The sequence below is a fragment of the Miniopterus schreibersii genome (assembly GCF_964146895.1).
Source record: "Miniopterus schreibersii genome assembly, chromosome: 4".
Classification (NCBI taxonomy): Eukaryota; Metazoa; Chordata; class Mammalia; order Chiroptera; family Miniopteridae; genus Miniopterus; species Miniopterus schreibersii.
Window position 1 is genome coordinate 74481848 of NC_138105.1, and position 9942 is coordinate 74491789.

At 54.7% G+C, this 9942-nt stretch overlaps 1 protein-coding gene across 10 annotated transcripts in view; it reads left to right on the forward strand.

Annotated features, from left to right (window-relative positions):
• Positions 1-9463, forward strand: part of SLC25A42 (solute carrier family 25 member 42) — a 55290-nt gene extending 45827 nt beyond the window's left edge. For 5 of the 10 annotated variants that reach the window (XM_081136551.1, XM_081136549.1, XM_081136552.1 and 2 more), the window contains 6 exons: positions 1966-2071; positions 4141-4166; positions 4768-4934; positions 5214-5330; positions 5875-6026; positions 7235-9463. In XM_081136551.1, the coding sequence (XP_080992677.1) occupies positions 1966-2071; positions 4141-4166; positions 4768-4934; positions 5214-5330; positions 5875-6026; positions 7235-7542 (876 nt within the window). In that variant the 3' untranslated portion in view covers positions 7543-9463. Of the gene's footprint in view, positions 1-99; positions 193-1965; positions 2072-4140; positions 4167-4767; positions 4935-5213; positions 5331-5874; positions 6027-7234 lie in introns of all 10 variants that reach the window. The other 5 variants (XM_081136546.1, XM_081136548.1, XR_013998766.1 and 2 more) reach the window with 4 other exon arrangements.
• The last annotated feature ends 479 nt before the right edge of the window (positions 9464-9942 follow it).

Sequence of the window (9942 nt, forward strand, 5' to 3'; positions counted from 1 at the left end):
TGCTCATTGGTTCACAAAGAGGAATGAGGCAGGAAGCTGGTGCTAGGAGTACCACTGAACCTTCCAGCATCTGACATCCTTACCTCTCAACGCCAACAGGACCAGATGACCAGAACCTTGCTGTGTGACCCAGAAAAGGCAGGGGTCCCCAGTGCGGGCCTGTGTGAAGCAAGGAGCAGATGGAACCCTCTGGTGAAGCTCTGCTTCAGAAACACTGGAGGAAAAACACTTCTCTAGAGTTTGTTCTTTTAGGGAGGGGTGGGCTAGGCAGGTGGAGGGGGTGCCAGGGCATTAAGGGAAAGGAGCTGGAGCCATATAGGGGTGGGGGCCAGGTTGCAGGGCACATAGCCCCTGGGAGCACCTGAGACACACAGGAGAGAATCTGGGGGTGGGACCTGGACCAAGAGACAGCACTCAGCATGTCAGAGATGAGGAATGGGAGACCAAAGAGGCCATCCTCTGGTCACTACTGTCAAGACAGAGTCCGGAATCTGGCCAGAAGTGTGGACAGACTCAGGGCCCGGCCCTTCACCCCTGGGCTACTGCTGAGCTGAGCAGACTTGGTGAGGGGTTGCCCTGAGCCCCATTATATCTACTTAGACCCAGGCTGCCAGTTTTACCTCCCCAAATGCCATCACTGCCTCCCCGGTTGCACCCTCTCTGTCTCAGCCTCTGCCACTCCATCTTGATTACTGCAGGAGTCCCCAGAGGGTCATAGTGAAAATGGCCTGTCAACCTTCGGTGTTTCTCCATGTCTCTTTGGGCAAAAGCCAACCTCCTTGTGGGGCCGCCACCTGGACTGGCGACTGTGCACCTTTGTCTGAAGATTTAGTTCATGTCTTGCTCTCTCTCTAGACTGGTGGCCCTGAGGGAGAGTGGGGGGCTCATATATACCCTCACACTGCACTGCATGTCCCCAGGCCCCTCAGGGCACCTGGTCTGTATGGGACTTAATGGATCCCTGGGATCATTGAACGACCTGACCCTTGTCATTCTTGTTCATTGCATATGGAGGAAAGATGGGGGCACCTCCAGTCCAGAATGTTCCAGAGTGCTCCCTGTGGTTGCTTGTGAAGGTCAGATGGAGGAATATAGATTTCAGCCTGATGAGACTGCTCAGGACTCAGATGGACATATAAGGGAAGGAAGGAAGGGAGGGAGGGAGGGAGGGAGGGAGGGAGGGAGGGAGGGAGGGAGGGAGGGAGGGAGGGAGGGAGGGAAGGGAAGGGAAGGGAAGGGAGGGGAGGAAGGAAGGAAGGAAGGAAGGAAGGAAGGAAGGAAGGAAGGAAGGAAGGAAGGAAGGAAAGAGGACTGTGCAAGGAGGACTTGGAGAGCCTCCAGAAGACAGGGGGAAGCCCTGGCCCTGAGGTTGGCCGTGGGAGCACATGATGCAGGTCAACCACCATTGCCATCACCCACTCCTTGGCTGAAGAGCCACAGACACCAGTCCCTGAAGTCCTGACAAAAAGATGTAGAAAGGGGACACACTGACACAGGCAGGGTCCTCTTGCCCAGCACCCCCTACCAGTTCCCCCCACCACCACTACAAGGGCCCTCGTGACTTTGCACTGAAACACTATAATACAAAAGTCCAGCACACACAGGTGGACAGAACCAAGGCTTGCAGGATGGGTCAGGGGTGATTCTTAGGTTTGGAGTCAGTCCCATTGTGGTCTGTCTCCATGAACACAGACCCTCACTGGATGGCCCAGACAGTGCATCACCTCTCATATGGATGGTCCCTGTCATCCTGTGAAGGCTCTGTGACCCCTCGACCCACCACTGTTCACCCAGAGCCCATTAGGGTTATAACACTCAAGCTGCTGTGCATCTCTCAGCCCTGGACCAGGGTAGGGGAGTAATAAAGGGATGAGGAAAGGTGATCCTCTTGGTGCCACCCCCAATGGAGCAGACTTCTCCCCTCCCTCTCTGACAACAGACCGTGTGTTCATGTGTTTCTTGCAGAGGGATCACAGACAAATTCTCAGCTCCCTCTTGTCTGGGGCCCTGGCTGGCGCTCTTGCCAAAACAGCAGTAGCTCCCTTGGACCGAACCAAAATCATCTTCCAAGGTAAATGCTGTCTGACTCTCTGTCCCTCTGTGATAGAGATGCTCCCAAGCAGTCGCCCTCCTCACGGCCCTCCAAACTGCACTGCAAACTGGTTTTTAAACTGCCTCATAAATCCACTTAGAAACTGTTAGTGTCCTGGGTGGCCGGCACACAGTACCACAAACCAGGCAGCTTAGAAAAGGAATTTACTCCCTCACATTTCCAGAGGCCAGAAGTCTCAACTCAAGGTGCTAGCAGGATTGGTTCCTTCTGGAGGCTCTAGGAGAAGAGCCTTCCTGTCTTTTCCAGCTCTGAGGGCTCCAGGTATCTCCTTGGCTTATGGCTGCATCACCCCAATCTCTCCTTTCCCTTTCTTTCTCCTCTCCCTCTTTTTTTCTTTTTATGTTTTTATTGATTTCAGAGAGAGGAAGGGAGAGGGAGAGAGTGATAGAAACATAATGATGAAAGAGAGTCATTGATCAGCTGCCTCCTGCATGCCCCACACTGGGGATCTAGCCCGCAGCCCGGGCGTGTGCCCTGAGCAGGAATCGAACAGCGATCTCCTGGATCACAGGTCAACACTCAACCACTGTGCCTCGCTGGCCAGGCGTCCTCTTCTTATAAGGACACCCCTCATTAGGTTAGGGCTGACCCCAATACAATCTTGGTTTAATTTATTTTTTATAATTTTAAAAAATATATGTCTTTATTGATTTCAGAGAGAGGAAGGGAGAGGGAGAGAGTGATAGAAACATCAATGATGAGAGAGTCATTGAGCGGCTGCCTCCTGCACGCCTCCCACTGGGGTCCGAGCCCGCAACTCGGGCATGTGGCCTGTCCGGAAATCGAACCGTGATCTCCTAGATCCTAGGTCAATGCTCAACTACTGAGCCACGCCAGCTGAGCTAACCTGGGTTTAATTTAATGACATCTGCAAAGGCCCATTTCCAATTAAGATCAGTCACAGGTACTGGGGGTGAGGACATGGACATGTCTTTTTGGGGGACACAGTTCAAGAAACTATGTCTCTCTCCTTAGGGTTAAGCAGGCACAGGGGCCCCTGAAGATGAGGCCTTTCATCTTGCAGACAGTGGCCAGTGCCTGCTTGGCACCAGGCAGGAGAATGGTTATAACCTGGGACCCCCGTCTCTCAGCTGTTTGGGAAGAGAAGCCCTCCCCAGTTCCTTGAGCTGGTCCCCTAGCCTCTCTGTGCCTGTTTCCTTTTCTGTACAATGAGGACAGTAACACCAACCTCCTCCCCAAAGGCTGTGGGAAGAGCAGGCATGAGGCTGAACTCCCCCATGTTCCTTCCCACATGCCAGCTGCCTTTTTACCTGGTAAACTTGAAGTGTAGTGCCCTGAAGGGAGCTGCATGTAACTCTGAAGGCAATATGTATGCACACACGTCCATGTAGACGAGAGTGCAGGGGTGTCTCAGGAACAAAGCAGGGGCTCAGGAAGCGAGTAGGGGGAGGCTACAAGACCGAGACCCCTCACGGCCTGTGTTTCTGGATCCTTGTGGCCACTGTGGCTCCAGCCCTTAGTGACAGTTCACCAAGGAGCAGGGGAGTGAGCCAGGCAGCTACGGAAGGTAGGAGAGGCAAGTTAGGGGCACCTGTACCAGGCCATTGAGAAGAGAGGGCAGATCTCGGACAGAGGCCTCCCTGGCCTTGTCCTGGGGTAGTTGGATCCCCTAGACTGATCCCCACACAGCTAACGGCTGTGGCACCTTCCTCAAAGGAGTTTGGTTGGGTGGGGATGCTGAGTGTCAACCCTCCAGAGGCACATCCTCCCACAGATCCCTAGGGAGACTCTTACTGTCCTGGGGGTCAGATGGCAGTTCATCCCCCCTTCCTGGGGACAAGTTGGCATGCAGAGGGGCTGGGTACATGGGGTGAGGAGTTTCCTGGGAGGAGAGTGACCTTGCTGAGGACACTACCCCCTCAGCCCTTTGAGAGTGGAATATTCTCAGGGGCTGCTGTTATTCCCCAGCTCAGAACAGTTTCCTGTAGTAGGGGGTCATGCAGACTTGGGGGTTCCTGTCCTTCACATCTAATGGTCTGTGTTGTGTTGTTGTTTTTTTCCCCCAGTATCTTCAAAAAGATTTTCTGCCAAGGTGAGCCACTAGGTCACCAACTCCTGGCTCTGGGGCTGTCACCAGCTGCCCTGCTGGGCTGGAAGGAGGCTGTGGAGGCCTGGGGGTGGGAGAAGTGGGGAGATGCTTTTCCCTTTTGGAACCCCCCAGGCTGGTTCCCAGGAACCCTGGTGACTGAGGCTGCCCCTGCCAGGGTTGGGACCACTTGTCCTGGCACCGTGAGCGCTGCCTGGATGAAGCCCACCCTGGGAATTGATTGACAGGAGAATGCCTATCTATGGGTCAGTGGTGAGAGGACTTGACATTTTAAACCCATGTTTTCATATTTGATTGATTTTTAAACAGAGCAGGTGTTACTTAATAAAGAAAAAAGAGTATTTTTAAAAGCTAGACTACCAAACATCAACAAAACACCCTCTGTGTGGGGCTCAGAGCCTGCTTTGCAAACCTGGTCTTCCCCTCTCACTTTACAGTTCCCAGGGCCAGGGGACTGGGGGTGGGCCGAGAATGTAGTGGGTAAGGTGGGGCCCTCAGGCACAGGGCTGGACAAAGTAAATCGAGGTGTTCATGGAGCCGGGAGGGGAAAGGACAGGCGGAGGTATTGATGTTGCCCCCCCTCCAGGAGGCCTTCCGGCTGCTCTACTTCACCTACCTCCACGAGGGCTTCCTCAGCCTGTGGCGTGGGAACTCGGCCACCATGGTGCGTGTGGTACCCTACGCTGCCATCCAGTTCAGCGCACACGAGGAGTACAAGCGAGTCCTGGGCCGCTACTACGGCTTCCGTGGAGAGTGAGGCCCCCACCCCTCCTAACCCTCGCAACTCTCTCCTGTCCCCCTGCTCTCCTGTCTTCCTTTCACATGCTCACCACGTCAGAACCCAGGTTCCAGGAGGGCTGCAAGGGAAGGTCCCTACCATTCATTGATTGAATCGTCCACCGTCTCAGCTACCAGGAAGCCAACCCGCCTGTCCTTGGTTCCCCCACACTGAGAGCTGTGGGCCTTGGGCTGGGCCTCCCTCCTTTGGTCCTTGGGGTCTCACCATCTCTCTTCACCCCTTCCCCCTTTCAGTGCCCTGCCCCCTTGGCCTCGCCTCCTCGCAGGGGCACTCGCTGGAACCACAGCTGCTTCGCTTACCTACCCCCTGGACCTGGTCCGAGCCCGCATGGCCGTGACCCCAAAGGAAATGTGAGTCCTACCACAGCGACCTTCACCAGCACAAGGGGCTCTTTGTCCACTGGGGCCCCCAGGTTGAATCCCTCATCACGCCCCTGGATTTGGGTCTGAGCCTTTGTGTACAGCCCACAAAGGAAGCTATAGTGTCAACAACCACCACATGGACCCTGCCTGGTACATCAGGGCGGGCCAGGCATGCCATTCTGCAGCTATTCCAAAAAGTTCTCTAAGCCTGGGGGTCAGTTCTGCTTCCATCAAACTTGAGTCTTCATTTTGAATTGGTCACAAATGCATTAAAAACACACGTGAACACTAGGCGAGGGTTGAGCACCCAGATGATCCCAGTGGTGACGTCAGAATATGGCTTTGAACACCCATTTCCCCCTCTAATGCCAAAGCTTTTGCAAGGTAGTTATGTTCCTCAAAGAAGGAAATTGTCAGCATTCAGACCTGCCCTCTCCCCACTGAGAGGTAGCAGAGAATTTGTGAGTTGAGGCCAGTGGCTCCTCCCTGTGCAGAGTCCGCAGCCCAGCTACTGGTCCCTCTGTCCTGGCAGGTACAGCAACATCTTTCACGTCTTCATCCGCATCTCCCGGGAAGAGGGGCTGAAGACCCTCTACCATGGCTTCACGCCCACCGTGCTGGGGGTCATCCCCTATGCTGGGCTGAGCTTCTTCACATATGAGACACTCAAGAGCCTGCACAGAGGTGAGGAGGGGGTGGGCCAGCACCCGCGGGTCACATAGACCTGGAGGCCAGGCTCTAGGACCCCAGGGTCCAAATCAAGAGAGGACACATGCCGTCAGGCCACCCCTGAGGAACTCAGACTTATGACCTTTACAGCCCAATTTTAAGAGCAATCTTGTAAAGTCCAGTGTGTTGCCCAGAGTGTTGATGGCCACTTGTGCAACCACAGGTACCTGCACAAAGCCTAATGGGCAGCCTAGATGGAGGAGTGCCCTTTTGTCTTTTGGTAATTTTGAGAGGCTTGAAAAATATAGAGAACACTATAACCACTCCCACCCCAAGTGCCGGCCACTTCCTCTTCCTTTACTTAGTATGTGTCAGGAACAGTCCCTCTTCTTGTTTCCTGGTTATGAAAGGTAGAGTTGTCACTTTCCACGCCTCTGGGTAGTGCAGCTCTGGCTCAGCGGGTAGAGTCCAGCCTGCTGGAGGTCTGCCCCTTGCTCCACCCCCTCCCTCAGGTAAAGGGAGGCGGCCTTGGCATTTAGGCCTTAGCAGATTTTCTGGAATCAGTGGACATCCAGGAGTGCCTCCTTGTGGGGATGCAGGACTCCATTTTTTGTTTTATTCTTTAGGGTACTCCACATGCCTGGGGCTCTGTCCCCACGTTCAGCTCAAGTTACTTAATGTTACTTAATGTTTTCCCAATGTGGTGAGTGAACAGTGGTGTCTCCCGTTTTTAATTCCTAGTTATAAATTTACAACACATGTTTGGAGAACCTCTCTGTTGATGCGTTGCACATCCTTGGTCTCTTTGGACCCAAGAGGCAGTTTGGGGTGTTCACGGTTCTGTGTTTGCTCTCAGGCCCCTGTGCAGAGCATTAAGGCTTGGGAGGGGAGGGGACAGGTCATGGACACATTGATATATTTACTAGGGGGAAAACAAGAGTGATTCAGTGGGAGCTCATGCTGGGTCTTTGGACATGGTTATATGATATGATTCGTGGGCTTTTTCTCTTTAAAAAAACAAAAAACAAAACAAAACAAAACTTTTATTGCTCAATTTTTAAAAAATGACCAGGAGGTGAGGAAGTAGCCTGGGCGGGAAGGCACACGGGACCCCCTTCAGGTCCTGAAACAGAGGGCCGACACAGTGCCGGTGTGTGGGTGCTCCTGTGGGTGCGGGGGCGCTCCCAGCAGCACCCTCATACCCCTCCTGGCCCTCCCCGCAGAGTACATCGGCCAACGGCAGCCCTACCCCCTGGAGCGCATGATCTTCGGGGCCTGCGCTGGCCTCATCGGGCAGTCAGCCTCGTACCCGCTGGACGTGGTGCGGCGGCGCATGCAGACCGCTGGAGTTACAGGCCACCCTCACTCCTCCATCGCCGGCACACTGCGTGCCATAGTGCGGGAGGAGGGCGCAGTGCGTGGCCTCTACAAGGGTCTAAGCATGAACTGGCTCAAGGGCCCCATCGCCGTGGGCATCAGCTTCACCACCTTCGACCTCATGCAGATCCTGCTGCGGCGCCTGCAGAGCTAGGGGCCCGCGCCTGGCTGCTCTCGGGACAGGGAGCCAAGCTCCAGCGCGCGGAAGACCGCTGACCCCTGATGTTTTAGAGCCTGGGGAGTGAGAGGGCGCTTCACTCTGCCCCAGAGCCACGTGGGACCGCCTTGTGGAACAAGCAGGCAGGCCAGGGGTCCTGGGCTCAGCACCCGTGGGTCTGCAAGGAAAGCCAGAGGCCCTTCAAGTCAGTGTTGGGGGCGATGAGCACGCAGCCTCTCCTCTTCCCTCCTCCCTGGGCCTGGCTCTGCTTCCTGGAAGTGCCCCTCTGACGCAGGAGTGGCCGTTGCCACCTCCTGGTGCTCTGTGTTTTTGGACACGCTCCTGCTTCTAGTGACCCTGTCCCCACTAGGCTCAGAGCCAGACTCCGCCTGCCCCTTGTTGGGCCCTGTGTATGCTCAGTGCTCAGGGTGGAGGAGCTGGGGAGTGTGGGAGAGGCCCAGCCTCGGCTGTTCACAAGGGACCAGTCTCCTGCTCAGTTGCGGCTACAAATTGCTGCCTCTTGCCTGCCCTGCCACACCCCTGTCCTGCCTTTACTTCCCAGGTGACATGACTCCTCAGCCCCCAGAGTCTTCTGTTGGTGAACAGCCTTCTCCAAGTGATCCTGATCCTGACTTCACTCCAGGGTGAGGCCCTGGAGCCAGTCTTACCCTCTGTTGCCCACCCCACAGCTGCACCCACAGAGGCCGAGCCTTGGGCCCTGACTCTCTACCTGTAGGCACAGCGGCTTCTGGGGGGACCCGTAGCATCTGGCACATCCTTGGCTCCCCACCTGAGTGGGCACTTGGCATGGACATGGGGCAATTTAAGGCCTGTGGGATTGTCTGATTTCCATGAATGGGATGCGTGGAGGTGGGTGGCAGCCTTGATCTTCCCCAAGTGGAAGCCTGTGACAGTGTATGGCCTGGGGTGGGAAGTTCAGAAGAGTGGAGGTACCACAGGGCCCCCCAGGGAGCTGGTCTCAGAAGTTCCCAGGCCCCCTGGGTATCACAAGGACTCAAAAACACCCATTTCCTAGTGACATTTGGAGTTTCTTGACCTTTTTGGTTTTAAAATTTGGCCAGCCCTGGTCTAGTCGCAGTACACCCTAACCAGCCCGATCCGGCTCCAGGGCAAGGTCCGCTCAGCACCTTGATATGCGAAATGACCTGTGTGCTTGCTCCAGTTCATTTCCAGCCATGACTCATTTCTTACCTTTGTTCTGCCCTTGTCTGTCCTTGCCTTGGACCTGTGGGGTGTCCTTCCTTGCATGTGTCCACTGGCCAGCCCTAGTATCATTCCCAGACTCTTGTCCCCAGGGCTCAAGCAGCCTGTGATTGCTGTCCTATTGGGTGTCTCACCTCTTCTCCCAGCCTTGCCTAGTGCTCAGGAGAGGCAGGGGCACCCCTTACAGGGAGATGAGATGGAGGCCCAAAGGCAAGAGAGAGCATCAGGAACTGGGAGCCCACCCCAGGTGGGCGAGACCAGGTGGCTGGTTGGGCTGCACCCTCCTTTGAGCTGCAGGCTGGGCAGGAGTAGGAGGGTCCTCTAGGTCCTGCTGGCCCGTGTGCCTCCCAACATGGCTCCCAGCACCGTGGGCCTCGGCAGCACCATACCCACTCCCCAGCCCCACACAGCCAGGCTGGCACCCTCCGCAGTCACACCCCTCCCCACTGGCTGCCTGGCCTGGCCTGGAGCTATTTTGATGCCATGAAGAGACTTTGTTTATATATAATGTTTATATATTTTAAAGATTTGTGCCAAGAGAGTATATTTAATAAAAACTAAAATAACTTTTCCTCCTGCCCATGTCTCTTTTCTTAGGCTCTGACCCCCTTCCCCCCACCAGGAACCAAAAACAGGGTTGAGGTTATTTCAACAGATTTTAAAATAAAGTCATGAATAAAACTTTTTAAAATGTAATTGTTTTCATTGTTAATTCATACTTTGATTTTCTAGAAAATGCAAACTGCATGAAAGGGTTTATCAAGTTTGGTGGGTCTCCCAGCTCTTTCTGCAGGGGCACCCTGTTACCAGTTCATTGTGTGTCCTTCCAGAGATCCTGGTCGTAGACACTTGTGCCCTTGGGGACATCAGTCAGGATGGGCTGTGTCCTGCTCAGCAAGTGCGGCCCCAAAGTCCTGAGGTTTTTGTCTCCTGCACCCTGTCTGGCATGTGCTAGGGGCCCCTGTCCACACCTGGATAAGGCCTTGGGTTTAAGTGTTGCCATCTTCAAGTGCAGGAGTGTGAGGCCACCAGAGGTCTGTCTCAGTGGCCATGGCATTCAGGGCAACCAACCAGAGGCAGGAAGTGGGTACCTTGCGTGTAAGTGGTGAGTGACATGGTATTTACGTACTTACTACTTAACCTCATTTATTTACTCACTCCGGGGTCAGCTTT